Source organism: Hypanus sabinus, chromosome 11 (genome assembly GCF_030144855.1).
Source record: "Hypanus sabinus isolate sHypSab1 chromosome 11, sHypSab1.hap1, whole genome shotgun sequence".
NCBI classification, from domain to species: Eukaryota; Metazoa; Chordata; class Chondrichthyes; order Myliobatiformes; family Dasyatidae; genus Hypanus; species Hypanus sabinus.
The window spans coordinates 3481780-3505477 of record NC_082716.1 but is presented as its reverse complement, the minus strand read 5'-3'; the positions used below and the strand labels follow the sequence as shown (position 1 = coordinate 3505477).

Here is a 23698-nt window from a genome sequence, read left to right as displayed (position 1 = left end):
ATTTATCCATCTGTCTTTTGAACGCTGCAATAAAATCTGCCTTCATCACTTTTCCTAGCAGTCAGAGGTTACAGCGGGACATTGACAGGATGCAAAACTGGGCTGAGAAGAGGCAGATGAAGTTCAACCCAGGTAAGTGTGAAGTAGTTCATTTCGGTAGATCAAATATGATAGCAGAATATAGTATTAATGGTAAGACTCTTGGCAGTGTGGAGGATCAGAGGGATCTTGAGGTCCGAGTCCATAGGACACAGGTTGACTCTGTGGTTAAGAAGGCATATGGTGTATTAGCCTTCATCAATCGTGGAATTGAATTTAGGAGCCGAGAGGCAATATTGCAGCTGTATAGGACCCTGGTCAGACCCCACTTGGAGTACCGTGCACAGTTGTGGTCATCTCACTATTACTTATTATTAGTTAATTATTTCTGGTTTTATTTTGCTATATTTCTACTCTATTCTTGGTTGGTGCAACTGTAACGAACCCCAATTTCCGTCAGGATCAATAACATATGTCTGTCTGTCTGTCTCACTACAGGAAGGTTGTGGAGGCCATAGAAAGGGTACAGAGGAGATTTACAAGGATGTTGCCTGGATTGGGGAGCATGCCTTATGAGAATAGGTTGCGTGAACGGCCTTTTCTCCTTGGAGCAAAGGAGGATGAGAGGTAACCTGACAGAGGTGTATAAGATGATGAGAGGCATTGATCGTGTGGATAGTCAGAGGCTTTCTCCTAGGGTTGAAATGGTTGCCACAAGAGGACACGGGTTGAAGGTCCTGGCCCTTTGTCAGGACGAAGGGTCTTGGCCCCAAATGTCAACAGTGCTTCTCCTTACAGATGCTGCACCAGCATTTTGTGTGAGTCGTAAAGACACTGCCCAGAAGGCAATGACAAATCGCAATCATGGTCAAACACAATGATCACCCAGGTCATATGCTATCAAGTATCAAGTATATAGTATCAAGTCCAAAGAAGAAACATATAAATTAGCAAAAAAAAAGCGGCACACCTGAAGACTGGGAGAAATTCCGAGAACAGCAGAGGAGGACAAAGGGCTTAATTAGGAAAGGGAAACAAAATTATGAGAGAAAGCTGGCAGGGAACATAAAAACTGACTGTAAAAGCTTTTACAGATACATGAAAAGGAAAAGATTGGTCAAGACAAATGTAGGTCCTTTACAGTCAGAAGCAGGTGAATTGATCATGGGGAACAAAGACATGGCAGACCAATTGAATAACTACTTTGGTTCTGTCTTCACTAAGGAGAACATAAATAACCTTCCGGAAATAGTAAGGGACCGATGGTCTAGTGAGATGGAGGAACTGAGGGAAATACATGTTAGTAGAGAAGTGGTGTTAGGTAAATTGAAGGGATTAAAGGCAGATAAATCCCCAGGGCCAGATGGTCTGCAGCCCAGAGTGCTTAAGGAAGTAGCCCAAGAAATAGTGGATGCATTAGTGATAACTTTTCAAAACTCCTTAGATTCTGGATTAGTTCCTGGATTAGGGCTAATGTAACCCTACTTTTTAAAAAAAAGGAGGGAGAGAGAAACTGGGGAATTATAGACCAGTTAGTCTGACATTGGTGCTGGGGAAAATGCTAAGAGTCAGTTATCAAAGATGTGATAACAGCATGTTTGGAAAGAGGTGAAATCATCGGACAAAGTCAGCATGGATTTGTGAAAGGAAAATCATGTCTGACAAATCTTATAGAATTTTTTGAAGATGTAACTAGTAGAGTGGATAGGGGAGAGCCAATGGATGTGGTATGCTTACATTTTCAAAAGGCTTTTGACAAGGTCCCACACAGGAGATTAGTGTGCAAACTTAAAGCTCACGGTATTGAGGGTATGGTATTGATGTGGATAGAGAATTGGTTGGCAGACAGGAAGCAAAGAGTGGAAGTAAACGGGACCTTTTCAGAATGGCAGGCAGTGACTAGTGGGGTACCGCAAGGCTCAGTACTGGGACCCCAGTTGTTTACAATATATATTAATGATTTAGACGAGGGAATTAAATGTAGCATCTCCAAGTCTGCGGATGACACGAAGCTGGGTGGCGGTGTTAGCTGTGAGGAGGATGCTAAGAGGATGCAGGGTGACTTGGATAGGTTAGGTGAGTGGGCAAATTCATGGCAGATGCAATTTAATGTGGATAAATGTGAGGTTATCCACTTTGGTTGCAAGAACAGGAAACAGATTATTATCTGAACGGTGGGCAATTAGGAAAAGGGGAGATGCAACGAGACCTGGGTGTCATTGTACACCAGTCATTGAAGGTGGGCATGCAGGTACAGCAGGCGGTGAAAAAGGCAAATGGTATGTTGGCATTCAGAGCAAAAGGATTTGAGTACAGGAGCAGGGAGGTTCTACTACAGTTGTACAAGGCCTTGGTGAGACCGCACCTAGAATATTGTGTGCAGTTTTGGTCCCCTAATCTGAGGAAAGACATTCTTGCCATAGAGGGAGTACAGAGAAGGTTCACCAGACTGATTCCTGGGATGGCAGGACTTTCATATGAAGAAAGACTGGATCGACTAGGCTTATATTCACTGGAATTTAGAAGATTGAGGGGGGACCTTATTGAAACGTATAAAATTCTAAAGGGATTGGACAGGCTAGATGCAGGAAGATTGTTTCCGTTGTTGGGGAAGTCCAGAACGAGGGGTCACAATTTAAGGATAAAGGGGAAGCCTTTTAGGACCGCGATGAGGAAAAACTTCTTCACACAGAGAGTGGTGAATCTGTGGAATTCTCTGCCACAGGAAACAGTTGAGGCCGGTTCATTGGCTATACTTAAGAGGAAGTTAGATATGGCCCTTGTGGCTAAAGGGATCGGGGGTATGGAGAGAAAGCAGGTACAGGGTTCTGAGTTGGATGATCAGCCATGATCATACTGAATGGCGGTGCAGGCTCGAAGGGCCGAATGGCCTACTCCTGCACCTATTTTCTATGTTTCTATGTTTTCTGTTTCTATGGTGATGTATCACCCATGCATGTAATGATGACAATACGATGACCTGAATTGAACATTACACTCCCACTGAGGCAAGACAAGATTTCTTTTTCAAAAGTTATGCACTCCTTTGAAGGTGTCCTCAATGCTGGGAGGCTCATGGCTTATGATGGAGCTGACCAAGTTTACTACTTTCTGCAGCTTTTTCTGATCCTGTGCAGTGGCCTCTCTGAACCAGACAGTGACACAACCAGTTGGAATACTCTCCACAGTACATGGAGAGCAATGGCAGGCTGAATGAATCACAGAGTTACAGAGGAACACAACCAGGAAACAGGCCATTTGCCCCAACTGCTCCATGCTGGCCTCAGCATCCTCATTCTAGTCACAGTCATGTTTAACATTCATAAAAAAAAAACAAATTACTGTTGCTCCAAAGCAAATGTGATTTGTTAAACAGCCAAACGACTGCTGAAAGGAAAATAAATCTGAGACACAAATGCATTGGGGAAGTAAGTAAGCCAGGTACAAGCTTAATTCTAATCCTGAAGTTTAATATATGTTTAAATAATGATACACCATCAGACCACAAGCACAGATTGGTTACGATGATTTAACAGCTCTACTGCTGGGAGGAGACTTACCTGCACAGCACTCAGGGTATAAAGAAGGTGAGGATCATGACCTATACTGGCTCCAACTCCACCACAGTCATGTTGACATGACTTAACGAACTGCAGAATTTCTTCTTTGTTCATCCGGTGCAGTTGGCCCATGAGGTCCATAACTGTCAGACCCCAGTAGATCCCACTCATTCGCAGGTACTCAGACATACAGTATTCCTAGCAACAACAGAGGAAATGCTTATGGTTAACACATACAAAATGCTGGAGGAACTCAGCAGGTCAGGCAAAATCTATGGAGGGGGATAAACAGTTGATGCTTTGGGCCGAGACTCTTCATCAGAACCTGAAAAGAAGGGGGAAGATGGTGAAGTAAGAAGATGGGGAGAAGGGAAAGGAGGACATAGCTAGAAGGTAACAGGTGAACCCAGGTGGTCAGGGGAGGGGGTTGATGAAGTAAGAAGCTGAGAGGTGATAAGTGGAAAACGTAAAGAGATGAAGAAGGAATCTGGAGAGAATATGGAGAGCTATCTATTGCCCATGTAGTAGGCTCCCCTTCTCCATTCCAAGTCAGTGTTGTACTCATTGTACTATTGCCTTCGGGACCCTCAGAGTATTTTCCTCATGAGTTTATTCTTGAAGACTTCCCTGGGAGAGGGTATATCTGAAAGGCAGTGGAGGTTTGAGATCAATGTTTTCCTTCTACTAGATGAGCTGCCAACCACAGTTGATAAGCCCCATTGGCCAAATACGACTGGTTTTAAAGCCCCAACTCATTTTTGCCCCTTCTCCTGTTAGCAGAAATGATTCTGCCGGTCTTCGTAACTAAGCCAAACGTGAATGCCAGGAGCTGAACTTGGTTGCCAAAGGTTCTTGGAGGAGCACACCAATGGCAGCATTTAATAGGTTAGTGTTAAAGACAAGATCACTAAACTTAATGATTATAGGCCAGTTGTTCTGACTTCAGTAGTTATGAAAATCTTTGAACATCTGATGTTAGCCTACCTTAAGTCCATTACTTGTTCTCTTCTTGAGCCACTGCAGTTTAGTTATAGAGCAAGTCACTCAGTGAGGATAGTTAACTTGAGCCATCGATACAATCTTCAACCTTTTGAATCTTTCAACACTTATGTGAGGATCTTGTTGATGGATTTTAGCTCTGCCTTCAACAATATTGCTCCGGAGTTCCCCATAACAAGCTAACCCAGCCAGCTGGACCTTACAGTATCAGTCAGTGGATTATAAACCTCCTGACAGGAAGGAAGCTGTGTGTAAGACAGGGCTCCTACTTGTCCAATGGATATTAGCACAGGCTTTCCACAGGGCTGTGTTCTTTCACCCCCTCCTGTTCTCACTTTATACAAATAGCTGTTTGTTGTTGCTCAGTCGTTGAGTCTGACTCTTCATGATAACATGGACCATAGGGTCCACAGGGTTCTCATGGCAAGATACAGAAGTAGATTGCCAGGCCTTTCTTCCGCGCAGATACTGCTGCTGCCCAGGTTGGGACCTGGCTGGGGTTGAACTCAGCACCATCTGCCTTGAAGTCCTGTGCTGATGCCACTACATCAGTCCACAAATAACTGTACTTCCACAAACAAATCCATTAAAATCCTCAAGTTCACGAGTGACATGACTGCAGTTGGTTGACCTGCTATCAAAGAAAGGCAGACCATTTTGTAGCCTGGTGTGCTTGTAACAACACAGAGCTTAATGCTATCAAGACAGTGGAAATGAAGATTGACAACCACAACCTGTCCTCTCTCAGAAATTAATGGTCAGGCTGTGTCTGTGGTTGATTCATCCAAATTCCTGGGGACTACCATTACCAAAACATTGAAATGGGACAAGCATGTTACAGTCATCACCAGGAAGTCCCAGCAGAGATTGTTCTTCCTATGCCAGCTAAGGAAGACTTTACATTTCATAGTGTATCCTGACAAATTTTCACTCAGCCATCATTAAACATGTTGTGACCATCTTATCACTCTCTGGCTTTTCACCAAATCAAATTGGCAAAAAAATGCCTATGCATCTTTGGAATGTGGGAGGAAACCAGAGCACTCAGAGAAAACTCACGTAACCCTAGGTGACAAGAGAATTTGTCAAAAGTTGATCAATGGAATGCATAAAATATCAGATTCTGTTGTGATAATTTCAAAACACTGACTAAAGAATGATTACATCAGAGGCCTTTCACCCCATCCCATCCTCCTTGACAAGACATAGACAGTCACAGCTCCTGGCTCCTCTCCGCATTGCCGCATGAATTACCATTAAACAAAATGCTTGATTTTAGCAAACAGATTTTAAATTATGCAGCTGCATAAAACTTTGGTCAATATTTTGCACAGTTCTGGCCAAACATTACAGGAAGGATGTGGAGGCATTGGAGAAGGTGTATTGAAGGTTCACCAGGATGTAGCCTGGGTTAGAAAACGTGTAATATGGAAAGGTTGAACAATTTTGGATAGTTTCCTCTGGACCATCAACAGAAGTTTATAGAATTATGAGACGCAGAGATGGGATAGTCAAGAGTCTGCTAGGGTGGAAATGTCAAATACTAGAAGGTATAAATTTATGTTTAAAGATTTACAGGACAAATTTATTTCTGATGCAATGGTAGGTGCCTGGAAAATGCCACAGGGTGGTAGTGGAAGTAAATATAACAATGATTAAGGGGCATTTGGACAGGCACATGATCAGGCAAAGGACTGAAGGATATGGACCACATACAAACAGATGGGGTTAGTTTAATTGTACATCCTGGTTAGCACAGATATGTTGGGCCGAAGGGCCTGCTTCTATGTTGCAACATTCTATGTTCTATTCTTAAGGCGTGATTCCAAAACCCCTTCCTTAGATAAATGTCAAGTGGTTTTGGAGAACTGAGAGCTGTGTTCTGGAAAATTCCCATCATGCGGGAGAGGCACCCCCATCACCTGATTACACATAAGACAGAATTAGGAAAGTTGTTTCCACAGGTAGGTGAGACTAGAACTAGGGGACACTGCCTCAAGATTCAGGGGAGAAGATTTAGGACAGAGATGAGGAGAAACTGTTTTTCCCAGAGAGTGGTGAATCTGTGGAATTCTCTGCCCAGGGAAGCAGTTGAGGCTTCTTCACTAAATATATTTAAGATACAGTTAGATAGGTTTTTACATAGTACGGGAATTAAGGGTTATGGGGAAAAGGCAGGTAGATGGAGCCGAGTTTACAGACAGATCAGCTATGATCTTACTGAATGGCAGGGCAGGCTCGATGGGCCGGATGGCCTAATCCTGTTCCTATTTCTTACGTTCTTACATTTACATCACTAAGGAGGGATTCAAACAAATCACATTGAAAGAACAGCCTATATATCTGCAACCAAATAACATGCAGTGGAGTATGGCTGTTTCCTAAACACCTACCCAATCATCATTCTATCTAGAGCAGTAAACTCCACTGTGACAGCTCCCAGTCTCCTACCCACTTGTCATTCTACCTAGAGCAGTAAACTCCACTGCGTCTGTTTCCCAATCTCCTACCCACTTGTCATTCTATCTAGAGCAGTAAACTCCACTGTGACAGCTCCCAGTCTCCTACCCACTTGTCATTCTATCTAGAGCAGTAAACTCCACTGTGACAGCTCCCAGTCTCCTACCCACTTGTCATTCTATCTAGAGCAGTAAACTCCACTGTGACAGCTCCCAGTCTCCTACCCACTTGTCATTCTATCTAGAGCAGTAAACTCCACTGTGACAGCTCCCAGTCTCCTACCCACTTGTCATTCTACCTAGAGCAGTAAACTCCACTGCGTCTGTTTCCCAATCTCCTACCCACTTGTCATTCTATCTAGAGCAGTAAACTCCACTGTGACAGCTCCCAGTCTCCTACCCACTTGTCATTCTATCTAGAGCAGTAAACTCCACTGTGACAGCTCCCAGTCTCCTACCCACTTGTCATTCTATCTAGAGCAGTAAACTCCACTGTGACAGCTCCCAGTCTCCTACCCACTTGTCATTCTACCTAGAGCAGTAAACTCCACTGCGTCTGTTTCCCAATCTCCTACCCACTTGTCATTCTATCTAGAGCAGTAAACTCCACTGTGACAGCTCCCAGTCTTCTACCCACTTGTCATTCTACCTAGAGCAGTAAACTCCACTGCGTCTGTTTCCCAATCTCCTACCCTACTCGTCATTCTATTTAAATCAGTAAACTGCACTTTGAACGTTTCCCGAATTCCTATCCAGTCATTATTTTATATAAAACAATAAAGCTGATCAACACCTCCACGTACTAACCTACTGCTCCCGACTGCAAACTGGCACTGCTTAAAATGTAACCACCCATACTTTGGCGTTGTTGAATGTAAAGAACACATCCATTTACATTTATGGCACATCAGCCTTACTGGAGCTAAAGCTGTATACACTGATCATCTGTTGTTTGCTTTGCAGTCATAGTCCTCAAATTTTACAATCATTTTGTGTCAGCATGCAGCATTTGTAATTGTCTTTAGCAGTCCAACAGTCTTAGAACATTACACCACAAAAACAGATCCTTCAGCACATCTCGTCCATGCCAAACTATTAAACTGACAAGACCCATTGGCTTGCACCTGGGACCATAGCTTTCTAAACCCCTTCCATTGATATACCTATCCAAACTTCAGATTCAAAGTACATTTATTCTCAAAGTATGTACGTAGCATACACCCTGAGATTTGTTTTCCCACAGATAAAGAAACACCATGGGGCCCGCTCAAAGAAAATATCAACTTCCCGTCAACTCATTCCATATTCTCACGACCCTCTGAATGAAGTAGTAGTTCTTCATGTTCCCCTTACACATTTCACCCTTAACCAAAAATCTCTCATTGTAGTCCCACCCAACCTCAGTGGAAAAAACCTGCTTACATTAACCCTATCTATATCCCTCATAATTCTGTATACTGCTATCAAATCTCCCTTCATTCTCCTCTGCTCCAGGGAATAAAGTCCTAACCGATTCAACCTTTCCTGATAACTCAGTCTCTCAAGCCCTGGCAACATCCTGGAAATCTGAATGTGTAATCCACATAACATTTATAACTTCTGCCTAAAGGTCAGGGGTTCATCTAATTGAGTGGAGGAGGATTAAGGGTGCAGAGAACCAATTCTTCTAGACAGTCTAGAATGGACCGGTGTGGTTGGGGGAAGGGGAGAGTAACAGAATGTCAGAACTCAGCTGTTCAGGGAGAGCAACAATCATTTCCTCACACAAAGTTTAATGGCAATTTGGAGCCTTCATTGCATAAACATCTATCTGTTAAGGCTGGGGATTGCCTGAATAATTAAAAAGTAAAGTTGACAGGTTTTGTTAGGCACACAGTTTCTGCCTCAGAGACGAGTGGAAGCAGAGTTGATGATGTTGGACAAATAAAGGACCACAATCCCTTATCCAAAATCCTTGGGGTCAGTTGCATTTCGGAATTCAGAATTTTTCGGATTTCAGACCACCCCCCCCCAACCCGCCCCGATGCCAAAAAACATGTATGCTCAAGTCCCTTATTTAACCTGTCTCCAACAAAAACATTCAATAAAACATAAAAATATACAGCTTCAAATGAACCATCAAACACATGGTAAATGACTTATTGGAATAAATGTAGAATCGTCACTGTCATTACTAAACTTCAGTAACTTGTCTTTGTTTCTTTGAATCATATACAGTGGTAGTTCCGGCACTATATTCTTCAGTAAGACTCCACACAGACACACCACGATCAAGCATCTGCAATAACTCCACTTTCTGCGTTATTGATAAAGATAGATGTTTCCTTCTCTTTTTCTCATTGTTACCCATATGGGTATCTGCAGCTCTTTTTGACACTTTCACAGTGAAATTAAACACAAAGTCAATAGTGAACACAAAATATCAGCAAACAGCAAATGCACATATAACCGGTACGAGCGCTGAGCCACAACTGACGTCTGGCTGCCTCTGCTAGTGCTGTCACGTCACACCTGAGTAACGTCAGCTGTTGGCAAAATAACCTTTGGTTTTCAGAGCTTTTTGGATTTCAGAATTTCGGATAAAGGAATGTGCACCCGTACTTGAATTGTCTCAGCTTATAAGGCTCTGGATAAGTGTTGAAAAATGGAACTAATATGAATGGGTGCCCACTGGTAGGCATGGGAATGGTGGGCCAAATGACCTGCTTCCACAATGCATGAATCTGTGAGAGAGTCAGAGCACAATCTGGGACAGTCAAGACATCCACAACAGAATAACATGCAGCAGACTGCTACTGGTAGAGTAGGACCAGAGGGCATAGAGGGATGTCCATTTAGAACAGAGATGAGAAGAAATTTCTTTAACCAGAGGTTGGCAAATCTGTAGAATTCATTGCCAAAGATGGCTGAGGAGGCCAAGACACCGAGTACATTTAAAGTAGAGGTTAATAGGTTCTTGGTTAGTTTGGGTGTCAAAGGTTACAGGGAGAGGGCAGCAGAATTGGGTTGAGAGCGATATATTAAAAAAATCACCCATGATGGAACAGCAGAGCAGACTTGATAGGCTGAATGGTCTAATTCTGCCCCTGTATTTTCTGGCCTTATAAACCATGATCTAGTGGATTGATGGAAACCATTTGAGTGGCTCAGCAGTTCATCATTCTGAAAGATTCTATTTTTGTACCTACGTAATCATCCTTCTTTGATCCATATGAGGCAATATAATCGGAATGTTTCTCGAGTAACAGAATTGTGGGAGCATCTGGTTTGAGAATCACATCTTTCACTGGCGTGCCCTGCAGGAAAAAAGGTTAATCAGAAGTCTTTCAAAAAAATAAAGTATGCACACAGCAAGCAATTCAGAGGGGTAATGACAGCTCCCAATTAAAGTTGTACCCTAACTTATTGTAACTGTCGAGACACCAATATTGGGCCAAGTATTTGGCATATAATGGCGGGGGTGTTGTGGGGGGGGGGGGGGGGGGTTGGAATGGAAAGTTGTATACAAAACACACAAGCTAACTGGAGACATCAATAGTGAGTTGAGTGTATGATATTGAAAGGACTAGGTAGGGTGGATGTGAAGAGGAAGTTTCCTATGATGGGGGTAGCCAGAGCTAGAGGGTACAGCCTCATAATTGAGGGGCAACTCTTTAAAACAGATGTAAGGAAGAATTTTTTTTAAAGCCAGAGAGTAGAGAATCTGTGAAATGCTCCACAACAGACTGCAGCGGAGGCTAAGCCCATGCATATATTTAAGGCAAAAGTTGATCGTTTCCCGATTGATTGGGGCATCAAAGGATATGGCAAGAAGGTAGAGGTAAGGGGTTGAGTAGGATACAGGATAAGCCTTGATGGAATGTTGGGGCAGACTCGATGGGCTGAATGGCCTAATTCTGCTCCTATGTCTTATGGTCTTATAAAATGGTGAGGGGGGCATGATGTGAGAGAGGTTTGGAATGGAAAGCTGTATACAAAACACACAAGGTAACTAGAGACATTAATATTGGGCCAAGTGTCTGGTCTAAAATGGTGGGGTGGGAGTGCAAGGGGGGTTTGAAATGGAAAGTTGCACCCTAACCCACAAAGTAATTGTAGACACCAATATTGAGCTAAGTGTGGGGTCTGAAGAGGGATTTGGAATCCAGTCAATGTTCAGCAACCCTTCGATAATTTGCTCCAGCACACCAAACAAAGTAATTTCATCTGACTATACATACGTACAACCAAACAAAACAATGTTCCTCCAGACCACGGTGCATCAACACACACATAAAAGAACAAAATATTACCACAAATAAGTTGATATCATTCAAAATGGATAGTGCATAGCACAGGTAAACAGCTCACTGTAGCAAAGACAAGACCTCAGTTGTGGCAGGGTATTTATAAGTCTCTCAGTTTAAGGGAAGAAGCTGTTAACCAGTCTGGCAGTGTATCACCTTTTTATGTGGTTTATTGTCAAATTTTACTTATCACAGTGTACAATGTGTCCATTTTAGTGCAAAGAGGTCAAGCAGTCAAAGTAGTCATAGTGTTGCTGAACTGTGGTAATTAGGGTTGTGCCAAATGGTTGAAGGAAGTAGCTGTTCCTGACCCTGGTACAGTGGGACTTCAGGCTTCCGTACCTCCTGCCCAAAGGTAGCTGTGAGAAGATGGCATGGCCCAGACGGTGAGGACCTTTGATGATGGACGTTGCCCTTTTGAGGTAGCGCCTCTTGTAGCTACCACTGATGGTGGGGAGAGATGTGCCTGTGGTGTAGTGGGCAGAGTACTTCACGTTCCTGTGCATCGGACTGCTGTAACAGACCATGATGCAACCAGTGAGAATACTTTGAATCCTTCGAGTGAAACTGCTCCCACCATGCTGTTAGGAGGAAGTTCTTGGATTTAGTCAGTGATGATGATAGGGAAAAGGGATACTTTTTCAAGTGCTGTAGTTGTGTTCCCATGTACCTCCTGTTCTTACCTTTCAAAGCACATGTCATAGGGGTGGGAGTGCTTGTATATCAGCCTAATCTCCTTTTGGCCTATAGGTGATTCCACATGTACCAATGTCTTAACTGTACATCTTACTTAGTAGTAGTGTAATCACTCGAGTTGAGGAAGGGATTGTCTATTGGTGGATGGTCAGGTAGCTGGAGAAGATCCACATATTCTGGTGCAGTGTAGACTCGAATAGGTGGTGCCTGTGGTTAGTGTCTGGGTCTTCTGGTTGTTCAGTCTCTCCTTTCACAGTTGCCTCTTGTTCTCTGTAGCACAGTGGAACTCATTCTCATGTAGTGCAGCTCCCTCTTGAACAGATTTCCTTCAGGTGTATCTATTGAGTGCCATGTCTTCCCAGTTTTTAGATGTCATGGTGAATTTCTTCAGGCTGATTTCGATCTTATCACTGAAACATTTCTATCAATTAGTGATGGACAGTAAGTGCTGACTTTGCCAGCATCACCCACATTCCTGTGATCAGTTAGAATATTTACAACTCACTGTAAATATATTTCTGCTTATCTCAGTCATAAAAGGCAGCCCTTATCCGAGACTATACTGCTGGTAAACACAGCTTCTGCTCACATTCCTGCCAAAGCACCCAAAGAATGCTGTTTGCATCAATTAGTACACGTCAGTCAGTCTTCCAAAGTACGTAGAACACCTCAGGGAGGATAGAAAACTTTCTGCTGTGAAAACTCTGGACTTCCATGGGGTTGGATAACCTTGTGAAATGTAATAGGAGAGGCTGTCTGGACTAGACTGAAACAAGAGCTGTTTCATTTGCCCACAAACAGCTAATTTGGACAGTTCAGTCCTAGAAAGGAGATATCTACCATTTGCCAAGCGCTTCAGTCACCCCACAGAAACTCACAACTGGAGGGATGACTGGATTAACTTCAGGAAGGGTAAGACAAAGGAATACATAATGTCCTGGAGTGGCCAAGTCAGAGTCCAGACCTCAATCCAATTGAGAATTTGTGGCTGGACTCACACACGATCCCCATGCAATCTGACAGAGCTTGTGCAGTTTTGTAAAGAAGAATGGGGAAAAATTGCAGTGTCCAGATGTATGAAGCTGACAAGAGACCTATCCACACAGACTCACAGCTGTAATTTCTGCCAAAGGTGTATCTATTAAATACTGACTTAAAGGGAGTGAGTGAATATGCAATCTATTATTGTTGTTTAATAATTGTAATAAATTTAGACCAATTTGTAGAAATTTGTTTTCACTTTGACAGGAAAAGAGTCTTTTCTATGATCAGTGCCAAAAAAGCCAAATAAAATCCACTGTGATTCAATACTGTAAAACAATAAAACATGAAAACTTCCAGGGGGAGGAGGGAATACTTTTACGAGGCACTATATATCACACACAGTACATAGTACTGTACATGTCTTGGGCACGGACTGTATACATAGCTAGGGATTCTAAGACTTTTGCTCAGTACTGTAGTAAATTTATGTATTGCACTGTACTGCTGCAAAAAAACAAATTTCATAACATATGTGAGTGATGATAAACCTGATTCTGATATAATAGACAATAGACAATAGACAATAGGTGCAGAAGTAGACCATTCGGCCCCTCGAGTCTGCACCGCCATTCTGAGATCATGGCTGATCATTCACTATCAATACCCAGTCCCTGCCTTGTCCCCATATCCCTTGATTCCCCTATCCATCAGATATCTATCTAGCTCCTTCTTGAAAGCATCCAGAGAATTGGCCTCCACCGTCTTCCGAGGTAGTGCATTCCACACCTGCACAACTCTCTGGGAGAAGAAGCTCTTCCTCAACTCTGTTTTAAATAACTGACCTCTTATTCTCAATCCATGCCCTCTGGTACTGGACTCTCCCAACATCTGGAACATATTTCCTGCCTCAATCCTATCAAATCCTTTAATTATCTTAAACGTTTCAATCAGATCCCCTCTCAATCTCCTCAATTCCAGCGTGTACAAGCCCAATCTCTCCAATCTCTCTGCGTAAGACAGCCCTGCCATCCCAGGAATCAACCTAGTGAATCTACGCTGCACTTCCTCAACTGCCAGAATGTCCTTCCTTAAACCTGGAGACCAAAACTGTACACAATATTCCAGGTGTGGTCTCACCAGGGCCCTGTACAAATGCAAAAGGACATCCTTGCTCTTGTATTCAATTCCCCTTGTAACAAAGGCCAACATTCCATTTGCCCTCTTCACTGCCTGTTGCACTTGCTCATTCACCTTCATTGACTGGTGAACTAGGACTCCTAGGTCTCTTTGCATTTCTCCCTTACCTAACTCTACACCGTTCAGACAATACTCTGCCCTCTTGTTCCTGCTTCCAAAGTGGATAACTTCACATTTATTCACATTGAATGACATCTGCCAAGTATCTGCCCACTCACCCAGCCTATCCAAGTCTCCCTGTATTCTCCTAACATCCTCTTCGCATGTCACACTGCCACCCAGTTTAGTATCGTCAGCAAACTTGCTGATATAGTTTTCAATGCCCTCATCTAAATCATTGACATAAATCGTAAAGAGCTGTGGTCCCAATACAGAGCCCTGTGGTACCCCACTAGTCACCTCCAGCCAGTCCGAGAAACACCCATTCACTGCTACCCTTTGCTTTCTATCTGCCAACCAGTTTTCTATCCATGTTGAAACCCTGCCCCCAATGCCATGAGCTCTGATTTTACTCACCAATCTCCTATGTGGCACCTTATCGAATGCCTTCTGAAAATCTAGGTATACAACATCCACTGGCTTACCCTCGTCTAACATCCTTGTTACACCCTCAAAAAACTCCAACAGATTAGTCAAGCATGATTTGCCCTTGGTAAATCCATGCTGGCTCGACCTAATCCTATTTCTGCCATCTAGATGTACCACTATTTCGTCCTTAATAATGGACTCAAGCATCTTCCCCACGATTGACGTTAGGCTAACAGGGTGATAGTTCTCCGTTTTCTCCTTCCCTCCCTTCTTGAAAAGTGGGATAACATTAGCCACTCTCCAACCTTCAGGAACTGATCCTGAATCTAAGGAGCATTGGAAAATGATTACCAATGCATCCGCAATTTCCTGAGCCACCTCTTTTAGAACCCTCGGATGCAGACCATCTGGACCCGGGGATTTATTAGCCTTCAGTCCTACCAGTCTACTCATCACAGTTTCTTTCCTAATGTCAACCCGTCTCAATTCCTCTGATATCTTATGACCCTGGCCCATCCATACATCGGGGAGATTGCTTGTGTCCTCCCTGGTGAAGACAGATCTAAAGTACGCATTAAATTCTGTTGCCATTTCCCTGTTTCCCATAACAATTTCTCTGCTGTGGAATGAAAGTGGGAAGGGGGCAGGGAGAGGGGAATCATGGTTGGGGAAAGGGGAAGGGAGAGGGGACGGAGCAGGAAGTACCACAGACATTCCATAGAGATCAATAAACTGATTGGTTGGAATCAAAGTACCTTACCTGGATTCTCAAGCCTGGGTGTGTCAGCACCTGCGACACCCCTCACCTCTGGCACCCCTCCTATGCCCCTTGTCCCACACCACTTTCACAGTGTTCCTCCCTCACCATTCCCAACATCCCTTGCTCCTACTTGATTTATAAACTTGCTATCTGCTCCACATTGCCAAATACGGTATTCAAGCGCCTTAGGCATCCTAGCTATATAGAAACCCCAATTCCAGAAAAGTTGGGATATTTTCCAAAATGCAATAAAAACAAAAATCTGTGAAATGTTAATTCATGTGAACCTTTATTCAACTGACAAAAGTACAAAGATTTTCAATAGTTTTACTGACCAACTTAATTGTATTTTGTAAATATACACAAATTTAGAATTTGATAGCTGCAACACACTCAACAAAAGTTGGGATAGAGGCATGTTTACCATTGTGTTACATCACCTTTCCTTTTAATAACGCTTATTAATCGTTTTGGAACTGAGGATACTAATTGTAGTAGATTTGCAATTGGAAATTTTGTCCATTTTTGTTTGATATAAGACTTCAGCTGTTCAACAGCCCGTGGTCTCCGTTGTCTGATTCTCCTCTTCATGATGCGCCATACATTTTCACTAGGAGATTGATCTGGACTGGCAGCAGGCCAGTCAAGCACACACACTCTGTGTCTACAAAGCCACGCTGGTGTAGCCCGTGCAGAATGTGGTCTGGCATTGTCCTGCTAAAATAAGCATGGACGTCCCGGGAAGAGACGCTGCCTTGATGGCAACATATGTCTCTCTAAAATCCTAATATACACCTCAGAGTAAATGGTACCTTCACATACATGCAATCACCCATGCCGTGGGCACTGATGCACCCCCATACCATCACAGATGCTGGCTTTTGCACCTTTCACTGATAACAATCAGGATGGTCGTTTTCATCTTTGGCACGGAGAACTCAACGCCCGTTTTTTCCAAAAACTAGCTGAAATGTGGACTCATCTGACCACAGCGCACGGTTCCACAGTCTTTCGGTCCATCTGAGATGAGATGAGCTCCAGCCCAGAGAACTCGCCGACGTTTCTGCATAGAGTTGATAAATGGCTTCCTCCTTGCGTAATACAGTTTCAAGTTGCATTTCTGGATGCAGCGACAGACTGTTAAGTGACAATGGTTTTCCGAAGTACTCCCGAGCCCAGGTGGCTGTAATTGTCATAGTAGCATGACGGTTTCTTAGGTAGTTCCACCTGAGGGCTCAAAGATCACGCACATTCAACAGTGGTTTCTGACCTTGACCTTTACGCACTGAGATGTCTCTGAATTCTCTGAATCTTTTCACAATATTATGTACTGTAGATGTTGAAAGACCTAAATTCTCTGCAATCTTGCTTTGGGAAATGTTCCTTTTGAACTGACTAACAATTCTCTCATGAATTTTGGCACAAAGGGGTGAGCCACGACCCATCCCAGCTTGCAAAGACTGAGCCTTTGATGGACGCTACTTTTATACCCAGTCATGATACCTCACCTGCTACCAATTAGTCTGCTTAATGTGGAGTCTTCCAAACCGGTGTTACTTGAATATTCTGTGCCCTTTTCAATCTTATTTTAACTCTGTCCCAACTTTTGTTGAGTGTGTTGCAGCCATCAGATTCTAAATTTGTGTATATTTACAAAATACAATTAAGTTGGTCAGTAAAACTATTGAAAATCTTTTCTTTGTACTTTTGTAAGTTAAATAAAGGTTCAAGTGAATTAACATATCACAGATTTTTGTTTTTATTGCATTTTGGAAAATATCCCAACTTTTCTGGAAATGGGGTTTGTAGATATCCCTAAGATTTTTGCACAGTACTATAAAACAAATAAATTGGATAATATCATTCCAAGTGCATACAGTAAATAGCTCATAGTCCTTGTGACAAGACCTCGGTGGTAGCAGGGTATTCATTAGTCTCACAGCCTGAGAGATGAAGCTGTTATCCAGTCTGGCAGTCCTAGCCGATGCTCGTGTACCTCCTTCCTGATGGTCAGAGAAATTCTGGGATGGGTGGTGTATACCAGGCACCCACCACTCAGTAAATAAAATCACCTCACAAATCTGTTTTAATTTTCCTCACTGTCTCCTTAACCTGTGTCCACTAGTTTGTGACATTCCCACCCAGGTGAAAGGATCCCATTAACCCTATCAGATCTGGCCTCAGCCTCTGACACTCCAGAGGAAACAGTACAAATTAACTCTTACAGTTATACTCTCCAATCCAGGGACCATCCTGGAGAACCTGTTCTGCATGCTCACCAAATCCTCCACATCCTTCCTATAATGTGGTAACCAGAATGACACAAAAATACTCCAATGATGGCGTAAGATTTTATAGACAGAATTCCGGTTATCGTTGAGGGTGACACAATTAGAATGATTTGGTGATAGAGTCGTACAAGGCAGACTGAAAAACAAGCCAAGAGACAGACAGTAGATGAAAAGAGGCAGATATTCCATAGTGTCCAAATAAGACAAAGGAACTCCATGAGGAAAAGCCTCAATCTGCGATTCACAAATGTCAAAGTTAAGTTAAAAACTTACCAATAGAACGTGTCAAGGACTGGTGTCTGGCAAGAGGTGTACAACATGCCTACTTTTATCAGGAGATGCACTGAGTGTCAAAACTGCTAAGTCACTCTGCAGTTGTATATAACCTCGGACACATTTGGAGTATTGTGTAAAATTATAATTGCCCCATTATAGGAAAAACAAGGGGGCTTTGGGGAAGGTGCAGAAGAGGTTCAGCAGGGTGCCACCTGGATTGGAGGGAATTAACTTTAAGAGGCTGGATAAACTTGGATCAATTCCTCTAGAATGCCAGTGGCTGAGGTGACATAAAACAGGCTCTCAAAGGTTATGGGAAGTAGGCAGGGGAATGGGGTTGAGAGGGATAATAAATCAACCATGATGGAATTGCATAACAGATTCAATAGTCTGAGTGGCCTAAGTCTGCTGTTTTATGGTCTAAAGACAGAGACAATCTTTTCCCCAGGGTTGAAGGCATAGCTTTAAGGTAAGAGGTAGAAAGCTTAAAGGAGATTTACAAGGCACTTTTGCTTAACCAAGAGAGTGTTAAGTGGCTTGGAAACACTGTCAGGGGAGGAAATAGAAAAAAAACAGCATTTACACAGACACAGGCATAAATGGGATTATAGACCATGTAGAGGCAGATGAAATGAATTAGATTGGAGTCATGGTCGGTGCAGACATGACAGGCTGAAGGATCTTCCCCTGTGCTCTACTGTCCTATGTTCGAGGACCAAGACTAGGGTGCTTTTAGGATCTAAATGTGAAAGACTAAAAAGCTCAAAAGGGAGAAAAATGATTTTCAGACAATAACCTGTTTATAGCACCAAACAATAATGGATATATCAATAAGATGGCCAAGGTAGGTGTGGGACTTCTTAAGAACAAAGATAGCAAATAAAAATGGTACATGTATTAAACTAATGAATTAGTCTTCACCGTGGAAAAAAAGATTAAAGGGTAGTTTTATTGTCACATGAACATTGTAATATCCATTGAAATGTGTTGTTTGTGTCAAATCAAATCAGTGAGGATTGTGCTGGACAGCCTGCAAGTACCACATTTCTGGTGCCAATAAAGCATGGCCACAACTCACTAAGCCTAACTGTACATCTTTGGGATGTGGGAGGAAACTCATTCAATAACAGGGAAAATGTACAAACTCCTTACAAACAGTGGAGGGAATTGAATCCCGATCTTACTGCTACTATTATGGTAACTATTACGCAAACAGTGAATTCCAAAAATCTTAATCACAAGGGGTAAAGTACAGTGGCATGCAAAAGTTTGGGCACTCTGGTCAAAAATTCTGTTACTGTGAATAGTTAAGTGAGTAGAAGATGAATTGTTCTCCAAAAGTCATGAAGTTAAAGATGAAACATTCTTTTCACCATTTTAAGCAAGATTAGTGTATTATTTTTGTTTTGTACAATTTTAGAGTTTTTAAAAAAGGAAAGGAACACTATGAAAAAGTTTCATCATCCCAAGAGATTTGAGCTCTTAGCTAACTTTTACCAAGGTCTCAGACCTTAATTAGCTTGTTAGGGCTATGACTTGTTCACAGACATCGTTAGGAAAGGCCAGGTGATGCGAATTTCAAAGCTTTATAAATACCCTGACTCCTCAAACCTTGTCCCAACAATTAGCAGCAATGGGCTTGTCTAAGCAGCTGCCTAGCACTCTGAAAATTAAAATAAATGATGCCCACAAAGCAGGAGAAGGCTATAAGAAGATAGCAAAGCGTTTTCAGATAGCCATTTCCTCAGTTCGTAATGTAATTAAGAAATGGCTGTTAACAGGAATGGTGGAGGTCAAGTTGAGTTCTGAAAGACCAAGAAAACTTTCCAAGAAAACTGCTTGTAGGATTGCTAGAAAGACAAATCAAAACTCTCATTTGACTGCAAAAGACCTTCAGGAAGATTTAGCAGACTCTGGAGTGGTAGTGCACTGTTCTTCTGTGCAGCAACATCTGCACAGACATGATCTTCATGGAAGAGTCATCAGAAGAAAACCTTTCCTGTGTCCTCACCACAAAATTCAGCATCAGAGTTTGCAAAGGAACAGCTAAACAAGCCTGATGCATTTTGGAACCAAGTTCTGTCGACTAATGAAGTTAAAATAGAACGTTTTGACCGCAATGAGCAAAGGTATGTTTAGAGGAAAAAAGGGTGCAGAATTTCTTGAAAAAAACACAGGGGTTAAACAAGGGGTGGATCGATCATGCTTTGGGCTTGTGGTGCAGCCAATGGCACGGGGAACATTTCACTGGTAGAGGGAAGAATTAATTCAATTAAATACCAGCAAATTCTGGAAGCAAACATCACACTGTAAAAAAAAAAGCTGAAGATGAAAAGAGGATGGTTTCTATAACAGGATAATAATCCTAAACACACCTCAAAATCCATAATGGACTACCTCAAGAGGCACAAGCTGAAGGTTTTGCCATGGCTTTGCCTGACCTAAACATCATCGAAAATCTGTGGATAGAGCTCAAAAGAGCAGTGCATGCAAGATGCCCCAAGAATCTCGCAGAACTAGAAGCCTTTTGCAAGGAAAAATGGGCAAAATTCCCCCAAACAAGAATTGAAAGACCCTTAGCTGGCTACAGAAAGTGTTTACAAGCTGTGATACTTGCCAAGGGGGGTGTTACCAAGTACTGACCATGCAGGGTGCCCAAACTTTTGCTTCGGGCCCTTTTCCTTTTTTGTTATTTTGAAACTGTAAAAGATGGAAATAAAAACATAATCTTGCTTAAAATATTAAAGAAATGTGTCATCTTTAAATTTATGCCTTTTGGAAATCAGGTCATCTTTTACTCACTTAGCTATTCACAGTAAGAGAAATTTTGACCGGGGTGCCCAAACTTTTCCATGCCACTAAATTGGACAAACTCACAAATCACCAGGGCCTAACAGCTTCCATCCAGGGTTTTTAAAGCAAAGGCAGTAGATATAGTTGACCCATTGGTTGAAAATGTTCAAATTTCACCCTATCACAGGTGGTGCTAGAGAATAAACATCACTACACGGTCCAGGCCTTTCAGCCCATGATGTTGTGATGACCTTTTAACCTACTCTAAGATCAATCTAACTGTTCCCTTCTACATAAATACAATACAAAATACAAAAATGTCCATTTAGAACAGAGATACATTGCCTCCATTTCTCTATTATCTATATGCCTGAGTGTTTCTTAAATGTCCCTTAAATGCCAAAGAAAAAGCATATAAAAGACCAAAAATTAGTGGGAAGTTACAGGATTGGGAAGCTTTTAGAAAACAACAGAAGGCAACTAAAGAAGGAAAAGATAGATAGGGTTGTAAAGAGAGCTTTCGGTACATTGGCCTTAATAAATCAAAGTATTGGGTATAAGAGTTGGAATGTAATGGTGAGGTTGTATAAGACATTGGTGAGACCGAATTTGGAGTATTGTGTGCAGTTTCAGTCACCTAATTACAGGAAGGATATTAATAAGGTTGAAAGATTGCAGAGAAGGTTTACAAGGATGTTGCCGGGACTTGAGAAACTGAGTTACAGAGAAAGGTTGAATAGGTTAGGACTTCATTCCCTGGAGCGTAGGAGAATGAGGGGAGATTTGATAGAGGTGTATAAAATTATGATGGGCATAGATAGAGTGAATCCATGCAGGCTTTTTCCCCACTGAGGCCAGGGGAGAAAAAAAAAGAGGTCATGGGTTAAGGGTGAAGGGGGAAAAGTTTAAAGGGAATATGGAGGGGGGGGGGGGGCTTCTTCACAGAGAGAGTGGTGAGAGCATGGAATGAGCTGCCAGATGAAGTGCTGAATGTGGGCTCACTTTTGGCATTTAAGAAAAACTTGGACAGGTATATGGATGAGAGGGGTTTGGATGGATATGGCCCAGGTGCAGGTTAGTGGGACTAGGCAGAAAAATTGTTCAGCACAGCCAAGAAGGGCCAAAAGGCCTGTTTTTGTGCTGTAATGTTCTATGGTTCTATAGAACATGAAGGTAAGTTAGATACCAAAGTTTCTTCAGCTATTTAAAGTGCATGAGATTCAAGACCGCTAGAAAATGATGCTGGAGAAGCAGTAATGGGGAACAAGGTAATGGCGGATGAACAGAAAAAGTATTTTGCATCAGTCTTCATTGTCGAGGACTCCAGGAGTACAGTGGAAGTTCAAGAGTGTCAGGGGGCAGAAGTGAGTGAAGTTGTTATTAATAGGGAGCAGGTTATTGGAAACTGAAAGGCAGAACAGTCACCAAGACCAGATGTTGTACACTCCAGGGTTCTGAAAGAGGTGACTGAAGGGATTGTGGACATATTAGTAATAATCTTTCAAGAATTAATGGATTCTGGAGGACTGGAAAATTGCAAATATCACTCCACTCTTCAAGAAGGGAGAGAGGCGGAAGAAAGAAAGTCTGACCTCAGTGGTTAGGAAGATACTGGAGTCGATTGTTAAGGATGTGGTTTTAGGGTACTTGGAGACATATGATAAAATAGGCTGTATCAGCATGGTTTCCTAAAGGGATAATCTTGCCTGACAAATCTGTTAGAATTCTTTGAAGAAATAACAAGCAGGATAAACAAAGAAAAATCAGTGGATGTTTTGTATTTGAATTTTTGAAAACCTTCTTACAAGGTGCCAGTAAGTTAAGAGCCCATGGTATCACAGGAAAGATACTAGCAAGATTAAAGCAGTGGTTGATTGGCAAGTGGCAGAGTTGGAATGAAGCGAGCCTTTTCTATTTGGCTGTGGGTAACTAGTGGTGTTCCAGACAGCTTCTTTTTATGTTGTATGATGGAATTGATGGCTTTGTGGCCAAGTTTGCGGACAAAACAAAAATAGGTGGAGGGCAGGTAGTGTTGAGGAAGCAGGGAGGCTGCAGAAGGACTTGGACAGATTAGGAGAATGAGCAAAGAAGTGGCAGATGGACTACAGTGTCCGGAAGTATATGGTCACGCACTTTGGTAGAAGAAACAAAAGGGTAGACTATTTTCTAAACAGGAAGAAAATTCAAAATCTGAGGTGAAAAGGGACTTGTGAGTCCTTATGCAGGATTCCATAAAGGTTAATTTACAGGTTGAATCTGTGGTGAGGAAGGCAGAGACAATTAGCATTCATTTCTAAAGCAAAGATGTATATGCTGCTTTATCAGGCATTTATGAGGCCTCAGTTAAAGTATTGAGCAATTTTGGGCCCCTTATCTAGGAAAGGTTGTGCTGACGTTGTTGAAGGTTCAAAGGAGTTCATGAAAATGATTTGAGGATTATTATATTAGGAGTGTTTGATGGCTCTGGTGCTTGTACTCAGTGGAATTCAGAAGAACGTGGGGAGATCCCATTGAAACTTATCAAATGTTGAAAAGCTTTGACAGAGTGGATGTGGAGAGGATGCTTCCTTTGATGGGAGAGTCAAAGACCAAAGGACACATCCTCAGAATACCCATTTTAAATGGGGATCAGGAGGAATTTCTTTAGTCAGAGAGTGATGAATTTGTGGAATTCTTAGCAGCAGGCCTTTTTGTATATTTAAGGCAGAGGTTAATAGATTCTTGATTGGTCATGGTATGAAAGGATACAGGGAGAAGGCAGGAGATTGGGACTGAGAGGGAAGTGGATCAGCCATGATGAAATAGCGGAGCAGACTCAATGGGCTAAATG

The 23698-nt window shown here is 42.4% G+C and overlaps 1 protein-coding gene across 2 annotated transcripts in view; it reads right to left on the bottom strand.

The window, feature by feature from the left end:
• The window catches only part of rabggtb (Rab geranylgeranyltransferase subunit beta), a 99361-nt gene that overhangs the window by 59445 nt on the left and 16218 nt on the right, over window positions 1-23698 (bottom strand). Inside the window, exons 2-4 of one of the 2 annotated variants that reach the window (XM_059983700.1) lie at window positions 20719-20775; window positions 10246-10353; window positions 3600-3797 (exon numbers count right to left, since the gene is read on the bottom strand). In XM_059983700.1, coding sequence (XP_059839683.1) covers window positions 3600-3797; window positions 10246-10353; window positions 20719-20775 — 363 coding nt within the window. The remainder of the gene's footprint in view (window positions 1-3599; window positions 3798-10245; window positions 10354-20718; window positions 20776-23698) is intronic. The other variant, XM_059983701.1, reaches the window with a different exon arrangement.